This window comes from Brachyistius frenatus, unplaced genomic scaffold (assembly GCF_029030835.1).
Source record: "Brachyistius frenatus isolate BFR_SWC_R1_liver_20210118 unplaced genomic scaffold, ASM2903083v1 Contig_136, whole genome shotgun sequence".
NCBI classification, from domain to species: domain Eukaryota; kingdom Metazoa; phylum Chordata; class Actinopteri; family Embiotocidae; genus Brachyistius; species Brachyistius frenatus.
This window is the reverse complement of record NW_027210735.1, coordinates 1012645-1035658: the sequence shown is the minus strand read 5'-3', so window position 1 is coordinate 1035658 and position 23014 is coordinate 1012645. Positions and strand designations below refer to the sequence as shown.

At 44.8% G+C, this 23014-nt stretch overlaps 3 protein-coding genes across 3 annotated transcripts in view; 1 reads left to right on the top strand and 2 right to left on the bottom strand.

Moving 5' to 3' along the window:
- Positions 1-870: 870 nt before the first annotated feature.
- On the bottom strand, positions 871-13277 carry slc38a6 (solute carrier family 38 member 6). Its single transcript, XM_069714938.1, has 16 exons — positions 12991-13277; positions 10743-10873; positions 10558-10631; positions 10213-10265; positions 10067-10106; positions 7922-8000; positions 5950-6035; positions 5812-5870; positions 5659-5730; positions 5128-5184; positions 4587-4666; positions 4386-4486; positions 3049-3173; positions 2467-2611; positions 2067-2161; positions 871-1983 (listed from the first exon to the last, which is right to left on the bottom strand). The coding sequence occupies exons 1-16, from the start codon at positions 13078-13080 to the stop codon at positions 1900-1902; spliced, it is 1371 nt and encodes a 456-aa protein (XP_069571039.1). The 5' UTR covers positions 13081-13277; the 3' UTR covers positions 871-1899.
- A 110-nt stretch (positions 13278-13387) lies between these two features.
- On the top strand, positions 13388-16329 carry trmt5 (tRNA methyltransferase 5). The gene is made up of 5 exons (XM_069714953.1): positions 13388-13418; positions 13570-14132; positions 14534-14658; positions 14784-15423; positions 16030-16329. The coding sequence occupies exons 1-5, from the start codon at positions 13411-13413 to the stop codon at positions 16080-16082; spliced, it is 1389 nt and encodes a 462-aa protein (XP_069571054.1). The 5' UTR covers positions 13388-13410; the 3' UTR covers positions 16083-16329.
- A 7-nt stretch (positions 16330-16336) lies between these two features.
- The window catches only part of mnat1 (MNAT1 component of CDK activating kinase), a 30953-nt gene continuing 24275 nt past the window's right edge, over positions 16337-23014 (bottom strand). The window contains exon 9 of the mRNA XM_069714954.1: positions 16337-16622. Within this exon, the coding sequence (XP_069571055.1) occupies positions 16502-16622 (121 nt within the window). The 3' untranslated portion in view covers positions 16337-16501. The remainder of the gene's footprint in view (positions 16623-23014) is intronic.

Here is a 23014-nt window from a genome sequence, read left to right as displayed (position 1 = left end):
ACATGATAAAATTGGGAGAAAATTGGAGCATCTGGTTATCTCTTCCCCGTTAGGTTTTCATGAAGCAGGAGGGGAACGTGCATGAAGCGATGGCCGTTGTGAGCACAGTCGAACACTAGGTGGTAATCTTGTGCTGCATATGGGTTTAGCGCGGAGGTCGTCATCTGGAGGAGTGTCTGACTATTCGAATTTATACTTCTACATTTCAGAGAGAAATACTCTGCTTTTGTAATCAACTATTTGCACAGCTAGAATTTCTCATGTTCAGACATTAAAAACAAAGTGTGATAAGCTTAGAGGCTTTTCCTCTCTGAACTTCTTTAGTTATATTTAAATTACAAGCCTGAATGGGTCAAATTAGTCCAAAAAGTTTTAGACAGCATTTCCTCCTTGATCAGTTTGCATTGTTATTTTGGTACTTTTGCTGATGCATCTGTGCACTTGTTCCACCAGTAACTACCAAATACTGTATATTTTCAACATTGACAGTTATGCCCTCTCTTTATGGGATTGTCCCTCAGAGGAGGGGACAGAGGCTGGTGATATTTCCTGCACTGGGGGAACCTCGTTAAGGGGGGTGGGGGCGTGAAAACTGGGCAGCTCCTGCCTTCTGCCGGGACGGCGGGCCGACCTGCCTAATTCCTGAGATTAAAAGCAGCAGTCGGGTGGCCGCAGGTTCCCGAGGCAGCATGAAGACTATCTAAACAGCATCATGATTAGAAACGTACAGGGCATGTGGCTTTCATTAGTTCCAGACCAAACCCACAGCACAACACGGAGGGTCTGAGCGTCAGCGCTTTGCCTGCCAATCAAACACACAGACATGTTTTGACTGTTGAACTCAGATAGTTAAATAGGCAAACTTACATGTAAATACATAAATAATTTCTTTTATTAAATGCTAGAAATGAGAAAAGTGACATCATATTTTACATTATAGACACACGAAGAACATCGTAATGAAAAACAAAAACTGATCATTCAAGTTTTTATCACATTCATTCAAGCAGACAGCGAAGCAGAAACAGTTTTATCTAAAGATTGGACGAGAAGGAGTGTTACATGACTGCATGGATGTAAGGAGAAAAACAAGCTGCTTAAAAGACAATTCCACCCAAAAACTCAAGAGGAGGAAAGTTTTTCATTGTGTTTGCAAAACTGTGAAAATGAACTCTTTTTGCATTAAAGTTCACTCAGCCACTCTGAAAGGTGGACCAATCAGTGACCAGTGGGGCTGGCTAAGTGAAGCTATATGAAGAGTTGTAGCAAATATCAAGCACCTGCAACCAGAGCTAGAAAATAGTGACACGCTCTGGTCAGACTAGGAGAGGGTCTTCGTTGTTTACAGTTTGGTGAGGCTGCATATCAAAATGAACGTGAGGTCCGCAGCCAATAGGATGCAACAGCTGAAAACAATCTCCAATGGAGCGTGGACAGACTCTGGTATTGGATCAGTGGATTTGGGTCTGGGATTAGCAGGCTCAAAATCTATGATCCAGACTTCATCAACAACATTGCCTGTATTTGTAGTTGGTCGTTTACATGATCAGTCACATAAAAACAATACAATAGCAAAGAAAAAGTCTAAATGAAAAAGCAAGCATGTATAATCAACCGGAAGCTAAACAGCACTTTCCACTATCGTTCTGACAAAGTAAACATCACTTATCTTTTAAACATTTGGTCGGCATGTAGAAGAAGTAAAAGAAACTGTGTACATTTTTGGTTTTTGTTTGTGTGCAAGTGCAGAGAAACACCAAAGTACTGTTGAGAACAACTTCAGTGTAAATATTGTGCCTGAGGTGATGCTTGATTCAGTTTCTTTGGTGTGTGTTTCCCTTTGTTTGCTCAAGTTCTTGGTTTGGGAACGGCAGGGGTGGGGGGGGGGGCAGAGGAGGATTAGGAGCTCTTTATCCATGTGATGACAATCAAAACGAAACTGATGACGCCCATAATCAAGCCGAAGACCACAAGTAGTACAGCCTAGAAACAAAAGGAGCATATGCCTAAATTAAGAACTATTTGTAGTTTAATCTCCAAAGATACATTGAACAGTGAGCATTTACCCCAATAGAATCAACGGATCTGAGAGGTTGGCCGCTGATCTTGAGGTAGAAGATGCCCGGAAAAACAAACAACAGGCAGCTGGATGTTGTTGCTCCTGAGGAACAAACAGGAAGGGTATTACTGCTGCAAAGGCAGCATACTGCATGTCTGATAATAAGAGCTTCACAAACTATCTGAGCAGCACTGCAGCATTAATTATGTATGAGCAGATACTGTGATTTAAGACAATCAATAATTGTGGAATACAGACATAAAGGCTGCTTTTAAATGTCTGTAGCAGCTGCAGACATATTTTAAAAGCTCACAATAAAGCAAAATATATACTTTCTTAATTGATAATGACCATTATATGCAGGAAAACAAACATGTATCGTCCCGTGTATCTAAAGTATCACATACCTACTACTCCAAACACATTTCTGATATCCGGCACAAAGATGGCCAGCAGCAGCACCACGCTCAGGATGGTTAGCGTTGCAGTGATGTGGATCAGCCAGGAGAAAGCACGTCCTCCCCACAGCAGCAAAATCACAGCCTTACGGGCCTGCAGTTCACACAAACACAGCTCATTCAAGCCAAAAGTACTCTCAGAGGATTAACTGGAACGAGAAGAGGAACTGTTGGGAGGAGGAGACGAGCGTGAAAGGGTTGTCTGTTTTCCTGAAGTTGTGAAACAGCACAAAACACACACACACACACACACAGATTTAATGTGGAATTTCTTATCATTAATTCTTGCAAATTCATTTTCAAGGCAAGACTAACACTTTTTTTTTCATAATAATTGATAGAAATATTTAAAAAAAGGAATAAACTTAATAATAAATGTAAAAAAGCAGAGCTACAACCAACAAAATCAACATCAAAATGTAACAAATTAAACCATTTCTTTTCAGGTTTATTGAATTAAGGCATGAAATCAAGAGGAAGTGGAAGTACTTACAGAAGGATTCAATAATACACCAGAGCTGGTCTACTCACAGGGAAATGTATTAGTGGTACCGTCAGCAACACAGCGAGGAGGATGGCCAGCCGGACCGTCATCACCATGATGTCCCGAGGCATGTATGCATCGTAACCCAGCAACAGCTCCGAGTCCACATGAGCTACAAGGAACGAGAGTGAAGTTACACTGAGAAGCAGCAGCACAGGGCGACAGCTTCTCTGATGAAGCAGCTTTCACTTCAAGGTTTTTAAGGACAGTAAAGTGAGAAAGAAAAAGAAAAAAAAGCCCAGATATCATTGGTGGCCGTTTACTTGAGGTAAACATCTACGTCCTGTGCTACGTAGTGTCTTTAAAGGATCACTTGCCAAAACAAGGCACAATGGTGCCGACCATTACACATGAAACATGAAATGACCTCAGGCTCTTTACTAATGAAATGTTTTGCTAAAACAAAGAACCTTTAGACCACAACGACGTATCGGAGATGCCAAAACAACTCTGCTGAAGACATTACTGACGCTCTTGGAAGGTAGGAAGACATGTTGGCTGTTATCTATGGATTTTATATCTGCTCTCAACACCGCACGCATACCGTATTTTAGCAGATTAATTCATTCCTAATTTTGTCCTTGGTGTTAAAAAACAAGCAGGCCAGGTTTTAACTTTGAAACAGAAAAAACTGCGAGTGTAAAAATAAATCCACAGGCTCACATCAAGCCCGTGTCCTCTCAGTCCTATTAAATATCTAATACTCAAACAACTGCGCGAGCAAATATAATAATAGACATTCATTGAAATTTACAGATTTACACACAAAAAAAAAGGTGAGATACTGAGTATTTGCAGCAGAATACATTTAAAAAAAAAAAAAGAGAGACGATGATGGATTTTAGAAGTAAAGTTCAAACCATCGAGCTCACACACTTTAAAGGCCAGAAGGTGGAGAGCATGAAACGGTACAAATATTGGGGAAGAACTGTTCATTGTAAACACAGAGGGGTTGCACTTAAACTGTCAAACAAAGAAAGAAGCCTGTTTCTGTTTGACAGAAATGTTTAAAAGCTCTGACTGTGCTCTCAATCAGCGATCACCTTCTGCACCCAGAGTTCACGCTGCAAACTACCAAAGATTAGAAGTAGTCATTTCAGATGCTCGTTTTGTTCCCATTGCAATCGGATTATTAAACCTTTATTTGTTATTTTACCCTCCTCTGAAATCTAAAGGAGGGTTGAATTATATTTATAGTGAAAATCTAGACCATCATTTACTCAGAGCTTGCATGTTTTCTGTGCCGTTTTCACTGTTTCTTAGATGTTTTTCTGTCTGGCACTGAAGGACTTTTACTCCCAAATGTGTGTCCCTGCAGGCTTACCGTAGAAGGTCAGGTAGCCAAACAGCGCAGAAATGAGGTAGAGCAGGAAGCTGAGGCTAATGCCTACATTTGAGACATTCTGCATCCTGGCCTTGGTAGGCCTGAAAGACACAAAGAGATATAAAATGAGCATAATGTTCACGTGTGTCCAGCAGGTTTCGTGACTTTAAGCGGAAATAACGATAAAGCTGTGCTACTGACCGGTCCAGTTCACAGTAGATCGGCAGGACAGCCGTGTGACAGAGAAAGGAGAAGGCCATGGTGGGGATGGCGTAGGCACTCTGCAACAGATCAATCAGAACACAGCTGTCATTCACAAATTATCAGCTTACACTGTTACACAGGAGTGGGTCGAGGTGTGGTTTGCATAGTTGTAAATACCATCTACGTTGCTAAATGTGTGATGATGTAAGAAAAGGTTCCTGAAACCTCCTTTAAATGTAGCCAAAACTACAAGTAAATACACCCAATACCATGTAAACAGCTAGAAGTTCATTTTGCTACGTGTGCTAATTTCTGCGTGTCATGTGTACATACGGCTTTTACATGCAACGTGAATGTGAATGGCAGCTGCACAGTGCGCTCAAGTTCCACATACAGACCAATCCTTCATAGGTGAGAGTGTGACCTGTCACCAAGAGTCAAACAACTGCACCAGACCAACGTTCAACAACTTCTCACCGACACCTCGAGGCTTCATGCGAGTGCAGCGCAGAGAAAAATACCGCATTCATATACGTACCGTACTGGAGATGACGAAGAGTTTGGGTGTACATTCAGAGTCCGAGGAATTTGATATCTGGAGGAACAAGCAGAACAAGAGGGAGCATGTTTTTTTTTTTTCAGAGAGGAGATGACTTCTGCAGTGCTGCTGCAGATAGAGAAGTTAAATTTAACTCCTGGACTTTGTAAAAAAAAAAGAAAAAAGAAAACAAGTTAATCCATGCCAGATCTGATGTTATAATGTGGTCTGTATAATTCCTGAAGGTCAGAGTTCATTTCCAGGATCAGGCAAGGTCACCTGGACTTCCTTTCCCTCAGGAATGGCTTCATTCACCAAACAGAGCTCACTGCAGCCAGAACTGACACAATCAGTGAAATCAATCTCCTGGGTTTGCCTCCTAATCGTGTGGCCATGACCGTCTGGTCCAGACCGCCTTCCTCAGACCGCCTTCCTCAGACCGCCTTCCTCAGACCGCCTTCCTCAGACCTACGCTATCTTGTGTATGCGCGTTTCTGTGCGCTGGCTGAAGGAAAGTCTGTTTATTGTTACCTGTAAAGCAGCTGACCGGGTCGTAACATTGTGCGGCAGTGGGCAGGGGATGGACCACTTCTTCACCACCACCTAGAGACGGGACGATGCAACACGTCAACAAACGGAGCCGATATTGTAACTGGACATTTGGAGGTTTAAGTGAGAGCTTACCACAACTGCAAAGTACAACATGAAGAGGAAGGCGAGGCTACTGGTGTAGCCCAGGAAGCCTGTAGAGAGAGAGAAAAATGCAGCGATTCAAACCAGTCAGAGCAGAAAATGAAGACACTACTAGATCAACTAACTTACTAATTTTAGGCAACATCGAGAGAGGCAGAACGATACAAAGTGTGACAAGGATGAGAAGCAGCCTGCCGTCTTCATACCAGGCATTTCTAAAAAACACAGTGAGCACATGAATTATTAAAAAGGTCGATGTTGATCGTTGTCTGCGGGTCCTGAAATGTCAGGGACAGCATACATTAATCTTCCATGCTTTAGGATGGACCGGCTCTGGAAATTTGTCTCCATTTCGTGCTCAAATACAGAGCGACAGATTCATCATGTGGTACGAATTAAGGGCTTTAGCTCTTGCAAACCATAACAATTATGTAATTCACATGCAAACGTCGTGTCGCTCCATCAGATGAGACCACATTTCACTTGCCGGGTTTTTGGAGAGGGGGAATAATATTTTCCTTCGCTGAGGGATAGCCTTGGCGGTTTATTCGGGATTGGGGAGCTCTAAGAGGAGGAGGGGCGGTGTTCGAGGTGACACATGTGGAAGGCATGCCGGCTCCGCTGGGGTCGGGGTCGGCTGGGAAGGGTGCTGCCTGGCGCTGCTGTATATATTGGACCGCAGCGTGGGGTCATCAGGGACTGGCTCCAACGCTCTTTATGGGGCTCCCAGAGTCAGCCGCACCTGCTCTGACCACATCAACACCCAGTGACCCCTGTTTGGCAGTTTCACAGCTGTGACGTTACTGTAGGCGCTGAAGGATTTGTCTCCGCGTCTACACGGTTTCTGGTCTGTAACTGGATGTCAGGGAGACCTCTGCTCCGACCACGACCCCCTCTCGTCCAATCACTTCTCCTCGAACCTAAGTTTAGATGACTGCAGCATAATTTACTTCCTTCTCCACTCTTATAAACATGGGGATGTTTAAAAAAAAGAAAAAAAAAATCTCCATTAGTATCGTTCCTCAGGAGAATCCATGCTTACTGTAAAGGCGCAGGATACCTAGAAGACCCATGAAATGTGGAACATTTCACGCTCTAACAAGCTGCAGGATGGCTCTCAGTTAAGGTTGGAGTGTGACTGCCAATGAGTCAATCGCCACACAGCGCTGAGGATCAGTATATATCTGGCAAAAGCAGCACAATCCTAAATCCACAGCTGTCCAAGTCTTTGGCCTTGTTACTGGATTTAAACACAACATTCAGTCGGTTAGTATAAAACACAAAAAGGCTGAGCGCAACTTCGCTCTGCCGTACGATGATAAACGAGCCATAAAAAAGGGACTCCTTTTAATATAAAACAACTCGTTTATTTAGGCTTTGATGGAATTGAGTGTGTGTCTGTTAACATCCCAAAGCCGCTCATTAACAGAAATGTTTTGTTTCCCTCAGCAGCAAGCTGTAATTAGAATGGCAAAACTGATATCCCCTTGTATCAGTCTGATTCCGGGGAACATGTGTGAGAGATTTGGGGGTGAAAGGAGAGCACTAATGCAAAGCAGCTGCGTTTGGAAGAGTCAGATGTTGACGGATCGGGCGGAGAGCTGCTACAACTCTTGCTTAAACCAGTGTGGCCAATAATAAAGTGATAGAAGTTACATTCTTGGCCAGGGACTTCTCTGTGAGGGCGAGGAGCTGCAGGCTCGTCCACGCAGACCAATGAAACACGCAGCCTGCTGCTGATAGGTGATGAATGGCTCGCTGTCATGAAGACATTTCCTGTGGGCATGCTTCATGCTATACAACAGACAGAGAGCTTTTAGTAGTCTACTGTGGTTTGGAAAGAGATCTTCTTCCACCGCATTATTCATACATTTCTGGATGCCCGACTAATTCCAGTTTGTGTAGTTTTGCGGTGCAGAAGTGTCAAATTTGACTTATTTGAAGGGCAAAGGTATAATCCACAACATCATGGGAACAGGAATGACTCATTCGTTATCTTAGTGCTGGTAATTTAAAAGAATGACTCGGTTCTAGCCGCAGCTGTGACAGATTTTGGACTACATTTTCTTTTTTGGCAAAGCAGAGAGCTGCATAAACCCACCCTGTGCTGTCTGGGCTCAGGAGGCTGTTGATGGCTGCAGGAAGCTCCGACTTCAAGATGAACAAATAGGACGACATGGCTGAGGGGAGAGAGGGTGAAAAAAAAAAAAAGGTTCAGAAAGTGCGTTTTCTACATAAACAGAAAAAAAGAAAGGAAAAAAAAGAGCCCACAATCATACTAAACTACTAAATCATAAACAAAGAAGATGACTGTACGCTGCCACAAGTAATCCAAAATTGCTGTGTAAGAATGATGCGTGTTTTCCAGTGTGAGGACCACTGCTCTAAATTAATGCAAATGGGTGGGGCATGGCAGCTGAAGGGGATCCCCTACAAAGCCCTCGGTGTAGAGAAGCAGACACAATGCAGGAGACCGAGAGTAGCAGCCAGGATGAAGAAGTGTGAGGGGGGAGGAATGCTAACAATAATGATCTCTGACGCTAATCCAGGTACTTCTCCCCCTTTGTCCACCTCGCTAGGAAACAGGATACTTCCCGGTACGCTCAGTCAGCCAATCAGAGAGGATGAGGGTCACTTCCTGACAGTCATACCAGCCCCCTGAAGAAAAAAAAAACTCCAGGAGGAAAATGAGAAAAGGGAGAGAGTGCTCTGAGAGAAGGCAACATGTTTGGTCTTATAAAAGGGATTCAGATGCAGTGTGTGGTCAGTCATGAAGGGAGACAATGTTAAGGGATTTAGATTTATGAAGCCAGGCATAGCCAGAGTTGGCTGGGACCTCATTGCCCTGGAGCAGGTCTTGCACTCGCCGTTAAATAAGCCTAGCCATAATCCCTCAGATCCTGTATTTGTTTATAAAAGAAAATTCCTCCAATAACCCTCCAGCCCACACAGACACAAGGACACTCTCTCCGAGAAGAACTGCTGCTTTTTTTAAGCCCTCAAATCTGTCAATAAGAGCTTATTCAGCAGTTGCTTTAGTGTCTTCGTCAAAAAAAAAAAAAAAAAAAATTCCTTGCAAAAGTATATCGATCAATTTAAACAAACCTTGAACACAGGGGAGGGGAAAGAAAAAAGAAAAAAAACTTTTAGCAACAACAATGAATGAAGACACACTGCCAGGGGTCACACAGCAGGCGTGATGCAATGGTTTAGTTTCATGCAGTTGGTGACTGTAAAAACAACAACACTTCTATATCCTGGTGGGAAAATACTTACGTGTCTAAACAAAAAAGGGCCCTTGAGTGAAGAAAAATAATTATTATTGGCCAAGTGGTAAGAAAGAATATTCTGATAATAAATATGTATGAAAAGTTCAAGGTAAATTGAGGTAAATCTTGTGCGTGTGGTCAGCAAACAGTGTGTTCAACATAAGACAGAATCGCTTTCATTTCATTAAGAGCAAAGGGGAGAGGCGGGCTGTGAGTGCCCTGGGCCGGCCAGTAATTAAGGTCAATTGGCCCATCAGCCTTTGGCAGTGCAGATGAATGTTTACCCAGAGTGAGGCTAATTGCACTCTTATAAAAGGGGCCCGGGGTATAGACAGATGCATGCTGGAGTGCTGGCTCTCACACTCTGGCACATACTGCCCCCATGCTGAGAAAACCACAAACATACCAGAGGGCACGGCAATAATCCACTCAGCCGTGCCACTAATGACTGCAGAGGAGCCATCACCTCAGCTCTCGGCTGTTGGAGGAGCCCAGTTTGTGGCTGAAGAATGAATGGATGACAGTAGGAGAGATATAAGTAAGGGTGTGTGTGTGTGTGTGTGTGTGTGGGGGGGGGGGGTAAAGGGAGGGTCCCATTAGGTTACTCAACACGCAGAGGGTGGGAGTGGGTTTACCATCACGGCGATCAATTAGAGGAGAAGTCATGTTTCAGGCCCAGGGGAAGGGGCTGAGAGGACAGCGGCTGCAGGGTCAAAGGTTATCAGGGAACCCAGATAATAGCCTTACAGGAGGGTAAACCTCAGCACAGAACGGTCTGACCGCCAGCAGGGGGCACTGTCGGCCTCCAATATAAATTGGCTACAGCCTGACCCTGCAGCCCTCCTCGCCCTCCTCTCCCTCCTCACCCTGCTCTCCCTCCTCTCTCTCAGCCTCTATTAAAACCACAAAATCAGTTTCTGTCCAACATGTCAGAAATAACGTATGTAGCTGCAAATTTGAAATGAAGGCAGACTCACCACCGATATTTTGGATAAGGATAGCAATTCCAACCAAAACCTAAAATTAAATTTGAAAAGGCTGTTAGTGTCCCGGTCATGTTGAAAATACAAGCGTGTGAACTTTTGGACTGGAGGAACTCAGCTATCCAAAAGGCAGCACTTACTTTTCCTGGTTTTTGCAAGGCTTTCCCTCCAAGTTCTTCATATGAATTGATCCCTGGAGTCAAATCAAAAACAATGAGACATGAAAATCATAATTCAATAGCTCATATCCTACTTTTTTTTTTTTTTTTTTTAAATCTCCTTTCTGTCTCCTTTGACCCTCTTTCAAACATAAAAAAAAAAAAACATAAACATAAAACAACATATCAGCTGGCTTCCCTACACACCATGAATCATGAGTAAAGTAAGCGATATACTTCAGGGTGTGCAAACAAAAAGAAACCTAGATAAACCCACAGGGATGTGGTATCTAAAGTTAGACAGTGTATCCATTGTTAGTCTTTCACCTGTTTGGTCACAAAGCTTCAGAAGAAGATGAATGGAGTACGCTGCCAGACTGGACACCAGTACCAACAGGATGCTACGGAGGAGATGGAGTATAAATTACACGCAGCAGTTATGATTATGTCTGAAAAAGCTGTCAAATATTTAAAAAGCATTGAGGTAGAAGGTGCAATGAGAGCACTCTCACCAAAAACCAACTATCCCAGTACTAGCCATAGCATAGGCCAGACCCAGTATACCGCTGCCCATGATTGCATTCATCAGGTTAAACACGGAGGAGGTGAAGGAGGCTCCTGCCGCTCTGGTTCGCACCGCTTCCTGCACACACAGCAGACATGACACATGGATTAAATATAAAGAGGTAAAACTGTGAGTATGACGACAAGGCAGCAGCAGAAACATGATTATTTTTGTTGAAGCCGTGGCAGAATTGCTCATGACAGTATTAAGAACAACTGGTCGGCCCTGATGATGGATGTCATGCAGTGGCACGTAGGATCAGGGAATGGAAATGGGAATGGATGGGGTGGGATTTAAGCTGCTGGCTGTGGGACAGCTGCCTGAGCTCAGGATAAGGGGAGCTGCCCAAACTGCTTGACCTCTCTAATGGGGGATATCCTGGACAGAACGACTGGCAACTCTGGTGTCAGTGTCACAACAAGCTCGGATTGACCTGCAGCCGGCCGCCGAATCGGGTACCCGATGTGTACAATACACAGGCAGCAAATTAAATTCCACAGATTTGGAAAATATCAACAATCTCGAGAATATCTTTGAAAATAAATAGATCAAACATTTTGATATTCATGTGACATATAAAAAAAAATAATAATAAAAAAAAAAATCAATGAATGCATGCAGACATATTTTTAACCAGGAAAGCATAACACACGGTCTCCAGTTCAGCACAGTGCCGAGCAAAACAACAATTAAACTGCTCATTTTGTTTCTAATTTATGTCTTGTGATTGGTGTCAGATTGGTTATTAATCTAGATAACAAGTTCATTGTAAAGTTAGTTCAGATGCGTTTTCCCATGACTCATTCCCTTAAGTACAACAACATGGCAATGAATCAATTAATGCCTCTTTCATCGTGCGTTTCTGGACAAATTAATACAGTAAATAATGCTGGATGACCAATCCACCCACACGATGTCAAAACACTCATCGTTGCTGACGAATCCTGATAAAACTCTACATGGATTCACATTTCTTTACTTCTGTAAATCTTCTGAATGTCTCGTGTTATTCAGGAGAAAATCCACCCAACAATACAATTTCCAGATGTTTTTATAGTCAAAACAGCCTTTGAACCATTTAGTATTTTGTTTGTTCAATATCAGATACAGACTATACTTTATAAACAATTTACGGTCCAACGCTGAAGCTCCTGTACATAATGAATAATGGAACAACTCTGGTACACACTGAGAACACGCACAGAAAACACACAAAAACTCAACTCAATAATTTATGTCGGAGTCTTTTTTTTTTTTTTTTTTCCAACCTCAAACGGCAACTTTTTGAGCTTCAACCACTAATATGGTGTTATTGGAAAAACTACAAAAAGCATCTGAGTCAGTGATTGTGGCATCTGTGATACATGTTTTGAATGAGATGTAACTTCAACTGAGAGCACCAAGCTTACGGCTGGTAGGTTTCTTTAGAGATGCAATGATTAGTCTATTCGTTTACCGACAGAAAATTAAACCGTCTTTGGTTCATAAATAAACTCCTGATTCATTTTTTTTTTAAACGTTTTTATTTTTTTATTCTCAGAATCCAGCTTCTTAAATGTGTTTTTTGTTGTTGTTGTTGTTGTTTTTGGTTTCTTTGATCCTCAGTTAGAATAAACACAATATTTTTGGGAAACACCGGTTGTCATCAGTTTCTGACATCTAAAAGACAAACGAAGTAATCGATTAACTGAGAAAATAATTGACAGATTCATTGTTCATGAAAATTATTCATATTTGTCACCTTAGTTTTCTTTATTTCTTTATTTTTTTTTTACAGGAACAGAAAAATGACACGATGTTTGAGGCAGGTTCTGGTGGTCTTTAAATGTGACTCTTTTCAGGCAAAACTAATCCGAGTGAAATTGAAATAAAATGAAGGAATTTACCGTTTAGACTTTGGAAAGCTTATGAGGCTTAAAAAAAAAAAAAATAAAAAAAATCGGCGAGGTAACTTTGCAAATAATCAAATGACATGCAGAATTGATCTCCAAATTGCATAATAATTAAATAAAAACTTAAGTGCCATTTCCAGTGTGTGTGTCTGGTGGACTTTCAACGGGAAGTGCTGACTTGAGGCAGAAACTGAACACGTGACGTTGAGAAGGATCACGTGACGCCTTGTCATTACGTAACACGATCACGACGGCGTTTCGTCGCAGAAGTTCACCGTTTTTCTGAAGGTTTTAATTACGTACGTTTCTCAACAGAGGTGCCGCCGCGTCGTCGGTGTCTCCGGCGGCGTTTTCACTGCCAAAGTTTGCGTTTGTGCTGTTATTGATGCTCATCGTCAAAAAAAAATCTGCGCGCCAACTGCGAGAAACAAAGAAACAAACATGTCCCGCCTCACGAGCGCTCCTGTCAGCGTGGCAGCGGGAGAAACTGCGGAGTTATGACACCATTTTCTATTAAAACGAACTCTCCTCCAGTCAACTTGTCAGCTGCTGACTTTTGTTTGTTGATTACCTACGTCACGTGCCTTCTCTTTTCCGTCGCACTGTAACCCGTCAGAAAGAAAAGCGTCCAATCGGAATCGGAGTCTTCGCGCTTTTGACCAATCACCGATCGGCTCTGGTCCACCGCCGATGACGCAGTTCAAGCATGCCTCGGGACGGAGGATGTTGAGGTGAGCGCTGCATGCGACTTTTATTGACAGTAATAGCATGTTTACCATTTTTCAGTGGAACCTAACACTTGGTTTAAGGTTAAGATGCGTGTGTTTACTTTTCTACCTTCTAATATTATTATTATTGTTGTTGTTGTTGTTTTTTTTGCAGGACCCTCACCAGATTCTTTGTATACGTACAAACTGAAAGCAACCTAAAACGTCTGAGCCTCTGCTCTGCAGCCCGTACTGGTTCCGCCATGACGGAGCCCAAACTGTACCGGCCCCCCGCAGAGGTCCGGGGTATGACCTCTCTGGACAAAGACGCCTTCACGCAGACAATCACAGTCCCAGCTCTACGGGTGCCCACTGGGGTCTTAAATAAAATAGTGAAGAGCCTGAAAAAATCGACCATCCAACGCCCTGGTGTTCCCAGAGTAGTTCAAGAGAAAGAGGAGGAGAGTAGTGACTCCCGTCTGCTCCTGCTGGACCCCAACAGGGTCGCCACTCCGAGCTCCTTCAGTGAGGCTGAAGCCGAGGCCCTGAGGTCATTCGGCGTGGCCGAGGAGCTGCACCACTATGAGCTGAAGTTGACCTACGACAACCTGAAGAGTGAGGAAGTGCTGGAGGCCGTGCTCCCCCCGGGCCAGGACGTGACCTCCGCGTTCAGCCGGGTGGGACACATCGCACACATGAACCTGAGGGACCACCAGCTCCCGTACAAGAACCTCATAGGTGAGCGTGCCGAGAGATTTCACTCCAAAACAATGCAGAGATGGCGACAAATTCAAGTTTCTACAGCTTCCGTTCTTCTTCCAAAAGAATCGGATCATTTGCGACCAAAACACAACAAGCAGCTATGTGGCATTAAAGCGGAGTATGAATGGAGATCATAAGAAGTCAATGTGTTTTAGATTTAAAGTTACAACTTAAAAATAAAAAGCATTCAATCCTCGGGCCCCGTGTCTAAACTTTCATGAATAATATATTACAAACTGGTCTATGAATGATTTACCACGAACAGTTGTCAGCTTCCCGGCAGAAACAGTTGGATGTATTTTAGTATTTTTATAAATTGACATCGGCGTTATGACGTCATATTTATTTCCACTACTTCTTTGCTGCTTCCGCTGTAGGTCAGGTGATCATGGACAAAAACCCTGGCGTCACCTGTGTGGTCAATAAGCTGAACATAATCGACTCCACGTACCGCAACTTCAAGATGGAGGTGCTGGCTGGAGAGGAGAACATGGTTGCCAAAGTATGTAAAAAAAAAAAAAAAAAAGGATCTCAAGCATATGTACACTGCCTATTTTCACAACTATTCTTACATGTATTCTGAACATTAATTGATTTTAATGTTTGTCGTCGGTCCCCTTGCTGCAGGTGAAGGAGAACGGCGTGACGTACGAGTTTGATTTTTCTCGCGTATACTGGAACCCTCGACTGAGCACGGAGCACCAGCGGGTGGTGCAGCTCGTCAAACGGGGCGACACGGTGTTCGACGTGTTTGCCGGTGTCGGACCCTTCGCCGTCCCGGCTGCCCGCTCGGGCGCCAGCGTGCTGGCCAACGATCTCAACCCGGAGTCCCACAGATGGTTGCAGCACAACTGCAAACTCAACAAGGTGGAAGGCAAAGTCCGAACCTTCAATCTGGACGGCCGAGCGTTCATCCAGGGACCTCTGAAGCAGGAGCTGCCCGGGCTGCTGCGGGGAAAAGCCAGCGTTCACGTGGTGATGAACCTGCCTGCGTTGGCTCTGGACTTCCTGGATGCGTTCAGAGGCCTCCTGCACCAGGAGCCTCCGTGTGACCACAACTTACCCACAGTGCACTGCTATGGCTTCTCGAAGGACGACAACCCCGACACGGACGTGGTGAAGAGGGCTTCCCGCAGCCTCGGATTACCCCTGGAGGACCGATGCTCTGTGCATTTTGTGCGTAACGTGGCACCCAACAAAGATATGTTGTGTGTAAGATTCACACTCCCCAAAGAAGTCCTCTTCTGCAGCGACGAAGAACACGCAGGTGAGAAGTTGATCATGAAAGCCAAAAACCTCGCAAAAAAATGTAAACATCCCGTTTATAGCAGAAGGCCACTGAGCCATCGGGAGATGAACTTTAACATCTTCAGCTTCTCCTGGATTTTGTGTTATTTATACATTTGTCATCCTGAAAAAGCACAGAAAAGCCATAAATACAGAAGGAACAGACATTAAAAGGGGAACAGAAGCAAATTCAAGCACATTTGTTTTTCATTATGAAACAGTTTCCTCCATCTTCTTTCTTGTTATTTTAAGTTTTCTGTTAAATTAAATACTATTTGCTTATGCATGCATGTGGATGATTTCTGGAACCACAATTTAGTCAAGAGTTTGATAGCAAAAACCTTTACAATTTCAAATTAATATAATTTAAATCAATTTTTGTATCAATTATCACCATAACTTTCTCCCGGACTGTCTGCAGCATGTGACATATAACAGGGTTAGGGTTTGTTTTTTTAATTTACATTTTTATTGATATATTTAGAGTATTCATTCTTTTACTGTTTGTGTGCATTAACTGATATTCCAAAGCCATTTTTTTTTTTTACTTGGTGGACAGTAAAAGTGTTGTTTTTTTTGTCCACAGAGGAACCAGCATCAAAGAGGCAGAAGTGCGAGGACACTACAGATTCAGCGTAATAATTGTGCTGACCTTGCACCCCGAGGAATGCAAGGAAACATTTGAGTTTACTTATTTTTTTATAAACTGACTTTTACTGTGCTCTTATTACAGATTTGTGTCATCGTGTCATAAGAAATCATGAATGAGTTTTAGCTCAATATACAAGCTCCTTTTTGTTTGGGCCAAAATCTATTATGTCCTGCGCTGTACATCTTACATCGTGAGCGGTTTATTTTTAAATAAATCTGTAAAATGATGGACAGACACTTGATGTTATTTGTGATTTATTTAAATTAAAAAATTGACAAAAACTATAAAAAAGTCACAAACACCTTGACCACAGAGGAGTCACAGCACTACCCACCTCAGCAGCATCGTGGTAGCACAGCTATATTTATAGTCCATTCAGTCCCATTTCTACGTAGTGTGGGTGGGTTCAGGCTCTCTGAGGGAACAGCCCACTGAAAGCATCCTGGATGGCTCGATGGCAAGCCAAAGCTGAAGTGTATCCTCCGGCTGTGTCCTGAGGCATAGCAGCCCGCACGTGGTTCAGATACCTGAGAACACAGATACCAGCAGTCAGATATTTGGTAAATAATTTGAGCCTGAAAGCTGCTTTTCAAACTAGTCCCTGTGACTGAATCTCCAGTTTAAGTTTTAATCTTAATTAAATCCTCACTTGAAGTAATTTTTTTTGGGCTCTCCGGGACCCTTTGGCCCTTTGACGAGATCAGCAACGACAGACGTACCCGTACACTAACAGTAGAACACCTTGTGCCTAAAAGCCTCTCCAACATGGCTCTATTAAAGTATTATAGGAGTCTTTTATTTTTTAAGTGCTTACAGATGTATCCTGCCAAAGCCTCTTTTCAGTTTCTTAAACAAAGCCAAAAGTCACTGTTTATTTTCATATTGGTGCACAGACAAAAAAAACAGTGGAGCTGTTAATTTAGTCTCCACATCTTGTCCGCTGTGATAGCTGCCCCTCTACTTTAGCATGGCATGTGTTTATTGGGGGGGGGGGTTTGACCTGTGTCCCCACTCCCTCTAATCCGTTCTCCAATGTTTTTGTGCATTCAGAAAGTGGTCCGTGTGCTGCTTTCTTGACGTTTCTTACTACAAAGCTAAAAAAGCAAAGTCCTGTAGCAACCGAGACAACACGTAGCCTTGCCCATCAATATTTCTCCTACCCCCCCCCCCTTCCTACACCCACCCCCTGACACCATAGTCCAGGCTGAGAGGTCTGAAGCCCTCACAAGAGTCGGGCTTCGTGGCCCCTGTTCCTGTGAGCCGGGGAAACATCAAAGTGAAAAGGGAATCAAGAGCACAGACAGCACTCTGTGATTTCTATGCCCATTCAAGCTGCTTTACAGAGTAACCTAACACCTGTGGGGAGGCGCAGACAGACTGACAGAGTGGAGCTGTACGTGAGTGAGGGATGGATAGGGGAGGAAAAGGTGTTGGTGAGACTACATGATGAAAAGATCATATTTTGCTTTGGTGTTTTATGATCCTACGAGGTGCTTTGGTGGTTTTGTTGTAACCCGATAAAACCTTCACTGAAAATAAAGCTGAAACACATTTGCTGCCATGTCTGTGACATAAACATCCACAAAAAACAATCGAGACGCTTCCACCAGGTCGTGAAAGTGAGAAGACGAACAGCGCAAAATGTCAATCAGACTTCGCACACAAAGACCACTCATCACCCACTAAAGAAACAACACAAGTTCAAAACAGGAGGCCCAGTGATTAATAATAACTTCATTAGGCCCAAGCTGCTGTAGCCTGTCCTTCAGAGCACTTGAGGGAGGTCTTCTCATATGGCTTCCTGCATCAGATGAGTGCTATCTATTGATTATATTGTACTGGGCCTTTTTAATGGTGAAAAAAGTGGGCTATTTACAGCTTGGCTAAGTCTGCTCTTCCTGCTAATCTAATCCCCAAGCTACTCATGTGGTCATTCCTTCCAAGAAAGCTGAGAGCTCTGTGTAACTTTATACCTGCCTGCCCCTGAGGAGAGAGAGAGGAGGAGAGAGAGAGAAAGAGAGAGAGAGAGAAGGAGAGAGAGGAGAAGAGAGAGAGGAGAAGGAGAGGGAGAGAGAGAAGGGGAGGGGGGGAGAGAGCAAAAGAGAGCATGAAGAAGGGAGGAAGAGGGGGTAGGTGGGGGGGGGTGTTGGGAAGTAGAAAGAGGAGGGAGGATATGAGGTGAAATCACCTTTGGGTATCATCATCACAAACCCTCTTCTCTTAAACCAACCCTGTCTGCCCTCCGCTCACCCCTAACACCCGAGGTTAGTTCAGTTCTGCTCCATTAACTCAGCGGTTATATCCGCATCTTCCCATTAACAAAGGCAAGTGTGTGTGTACATATGACCGGCTATGGATGTATGTGAAGCAGAAAGATGACCTCAGCCCCCTTTTCACATGACTGTACTTGACAAGTTCAAAAGAGGACTGACAACACCAGAGACGTGCAACGGCAAGAAATGCATAAAAAAAAAATGTACAGCACATGAATCTGTCTACACACACTGCATTATTACAACACACACGGACTGTACTGCTCTGAAACAGACGCTTCCATCCCCTCTGACACTACTGTTTCACTGTGTGCACTAACGCTCTCCCGCCCCACCAAGCCCATTCGTCCCCCCTCTCTTTCTCCCTTTCTCTCCGAGGACTGGACTGCCTTTTGTTCGCAGGGCACTGAAACCCAAGCCGTGTCGGCCGGTAACATCTTTCACTCTCCGGGCCCCACTGGAGCATTAGCTGCAACTTGATATGGGTCTTTTCAAAGCTTCGTATTATTGGGTAAATATGGGTCACTTTGGACTGGCCCATTATGTCGCTTAGGGGGAGCGGGGGAAAAAGACGAGTGCAGGTGATGAAGACGACTGAATGACACATGTGTGTGTGTGTGTGTGTGTGTGTGTGTGTGTGTGTGTGTGTGTGTGTGTGTGTGTGTGTGTGTGTGTGTGTGTGTGTGTGTGTGTGTGTGTGTGAAACTGCAGTTGCCACAAGGGAGTATGACAGGGGCTTTTTCCATTAAACTCAAAGGAGTGGCATATGTTCCCTTGAAATAAACAATGCTGCAACATTCCTCTGAAATCAAGAGCAGTCAGAAGGTAAATTCTTTTGTAGTCATAAAAGCCCAGTAGCTGATAAAGTGCTTGTTACTTTTCAACCTTTCAGTCTTACCCTCTACTGACAGCCTGTTCTTTGCTTTCTGAAGAACCATGTGCATTTGGATCACAACTGTTCAGAACTAACAGCGTTTTTCCACTCGGGTCTGGAGCTGCGAATACCTGGGCAATGTCTCCTGCTTAACGCTAATAACGGTCCGAGATTTTCCTGACGGGACCCCGAAAGTATTCCCTGCTACTGCTGCCTGGAAAACCCTGCAGAGCCGCATCTCTAATTCAAAGTGAAAAGATAAGTGGCGAAATGTTCCGGCGGGTTCTGCGTGATTTCCAGCTGAGAATGCGTGGCTCCTCTTTGTGTTTGGATCTGCGATTGCCGCTACGGAGTGAAGGGTGTTTGGGTTCTTCAGGGAAATAGAAGCGAGGCTGCGACTCCGGAGGGAAAACAGCAGATACCAGACGGAGGTGCAAGGCTGCGTTGGGCCTCTTGTCTAGACTCCATGTGTTGGCTAGAATTGGATTAAGAAGGGCTGTGGAAGCCTGGGCTTGATGGAAAAGAAAAGAGGCCTGTAATGCTACAGCGGCTCTTCCAGCAAGCAGACACTTAATCAACATACAAACCACAGAGCAGAGACACAGGGCAGTGGAGCAATCTGAAGAAGTCTTAAAACAATGCTAACTGCAGAATCACTGTATGTGGTTTGGCTGCTTCCATACATGAAGGCTTTGTGTTCTTGTTCACCGTACAGCAAGTTCAAAGAAGCCACACTGGCTCTTTGTGAGGAACCGAAACCTTTCATCCGCAGCACTGACCTGAGACCAGACCTGAGCTTGGCACCTGTCTGCAGTCACAGCAGCCCCACTGATCCAGGGTCAGCATTTGTTTTTACAGCACAAAAGATCAGAGGCTTTCTGGATTCAGCTTGTCGTCAGCGTGATTCACGAGCCAAACAGGGCACAACGACTTTCGAGCTGTACTGGAGATAGATTCTCTATTCAGTTGAACCGGCAGGGGAAGGAAAGAAATGATGTCTACGAAGACAAATCAATAAACCCGATCTTGTTCCAAGGACTGAGGCTTCATTAGCTGTGTTTAGTAAAGCAAAGGGGCTTAGACTGGTGTGTTGAATGCACAAAGAGGACAAGCTCTGGGCAGGCTATATCTGAATGGAGGCTGCCCTGTACTTCCAAAAGGCCAGTCCTTTGACCAGGGATGACAGTGTGAATGTCCGGAAGTCTTCCTTTAGGAAGTCTTCGCTCCAGGAGCGATTGAGGATCCCTGGCCTGGGAATGATGGGAGCTGGAGGGAGGGAGGGAGGGAGGGAGGGAAGAGATACAGAGCCACACACCTGCCAGATGATTTGTCATTATAGAGGGGTCAGCACTCAGCTGTCACCCCCTAATCACCCATCCTACCCCTCAAGTCACCCCCCTCTCTCCCTCCTTCACCCACTAAACTCTACTCCAGTCCTCCAAAAACACCCCCTGCATTCCTCAGGCAGCTCGGGTTTCACTCACAGTGCTGCTACTCCATCTGCCCCTCCTTCCTACACTCTACCCTGAGAGGAAAATGTACCCCTGTGAGAGACGCAGCACACTGAGCGCATTGTGTGGACGTGCGATGTGTGCTCACGCCCCCCCCATGTGTGTGTCCACACAATTCGCATGTGCGTGAATACATGTTTATCTAAGGGCCGAGCTGTTTGTATCGATACCGGAGGCGAACGATGGAGCAGAATTTTTTTTTTTTTTTTTTTTTTTACCATCGGAGAATGTGTGAATTGGTCCAGGCTGCGGTCCAGAAACAAAAAACCCCGCAGACAAGCCAAACACGGAGAACTCTCACAGGTATACTATATCTGTCAACAGCAGTCTTTCATCACCAGGGGTCAGGGGTCACACTCTTTTCCATTGAATGCAGCTTCCTCTGGGACGTGCGAGTGTGTGAGAGGGATCCTCAGCCATTAGCCTACCCACTGTCCACCAGATTATCTCAAGTTGTACTCTGAGTGGGTTTGAGGTGGAGGAGGAGGGTGAGGAGGTCGCGGGGCTCCGTGTGGTTACATCATATCCTCACAAGCCTTATCCATTATCATGCGTCTTATCATCGCCACTGACAGGCTGAGTCTGCCTCTCTGCAACCCAAAAGAGGAGGAGAGGGAGGTGTGTATCGCTAACACTTACTTACTTGAGGGGAGAACATGTTTCGAGTGTTAACAGAAGGTTTGGGTGACACTTGACATTCACACTTACATACATTCTCACGTGGAGAGACTGACTATCTGTACATGTCCTTAAGTGGGCAGCTTGTTGTTACCAGGGATAATAAAGAGGTGCACTGGTTATGTTCACGAATGTAGAGGTGCCTACAATGCAGGCTTTTTGTGCAACTTGTGCCCAAATTCAACCTCACTTCCTGGTCCAAGCATCACCTGTCACTACTCATCCATGGCTTTCGCGTCTCCAACCCGCACCTCCATTTTCTATCCTGATGGGGGCGGTAGAGGCTGACTGAGTGCCTCGGCTCCTGGCACCTAATCGCAGCAGCGCCTTGGGGCATGGAGGCATCACACAGCCCTCTATGGCCACCTGACACACACACACAGAGCATCTTTCTTTCGTCTTCTGAGCTGTCACTTGATAACTTTGCCCCCTGGAAAGCCCAGAAGAAAGAGGAGGGAGACAAACTGCAGTGTAGCGGGGAGAATAATGACGTGACATCAGTGTCATCGTTAACCAAATGGAGTCGCACACAATGGAAGGACATATGCTGACCAGTGAATGGATACTTGCACAAGGCACACCCATTTACACACACACACACACACACACACACACACACACACACACACACACACACACACACACACACACACACACACACACACACACACACACACACACACACACACACACACACACACACACAGCAAAGGAGCATTGACAGTTAGATGTAACATCCAGGGAATAGATCACTGATACACAGAGGAAGAATAGAGGTTTCCCGGGGGGGGGAATCGCCTCCGCAGGTATCAGTTACCGCAGCACCTCGAGCAATAGGAAAGACAGAAAGGATTTCAATTAGGGAGAAAAATGGGAAAAGAGAAAAGATGGGGGATGGAGGAAAACAAAAGGCAGGGAAAGGTGCAGCAAGGGGGGGGGGAGGGGTCATAATTCATACATCATAGCGGTGAAGTACCTCCTACCCTGAGGTGTACATGGCAGCTCCCCACGGCCAAGCCCCACATGACGGGAGTTTGTTTTGTTTCTCTGGCTCTTAAGAGGGAAAATGAGCCAGCTAATCCCCCCTGTACATTGCTGGGCCCTTTGCCTGGAGGGGGAAGCAGGGGACAGGCAGTCGGTTGGTGTTCATGTGTCTCACACACACACACACACACACACACACACACACACACACACACACACACACACACACACACACACACACACACACACACACACACACACACACACACACACACACAGAGTGTGTGAGGCACTCAGTTTGAGCATAGTTATGAGCACCATCAGGCTCAAAGCACGCAACTCTAGACAGTGTGCGGCTGCAAACCTCTACACAGATCAGCGTGTGTTAAAATAGTCAGGAGACATCACCTCACCCTCCGCTGGGTGTTGACCCTGCTGCCTCTCGGCTGTGATACAAATAAATCTGGAAGCAAGAGAGGCTGTTATCCTTGGAGTTCCCTGCCCACTGGTGTCTCCTTCACTGGCAATAGCCTGGTTTGGCCTGGCCTGGGTTCATCTCAGGAGAAGCCAGCTGGTCTGTCTGGCACACAGCCCACAGA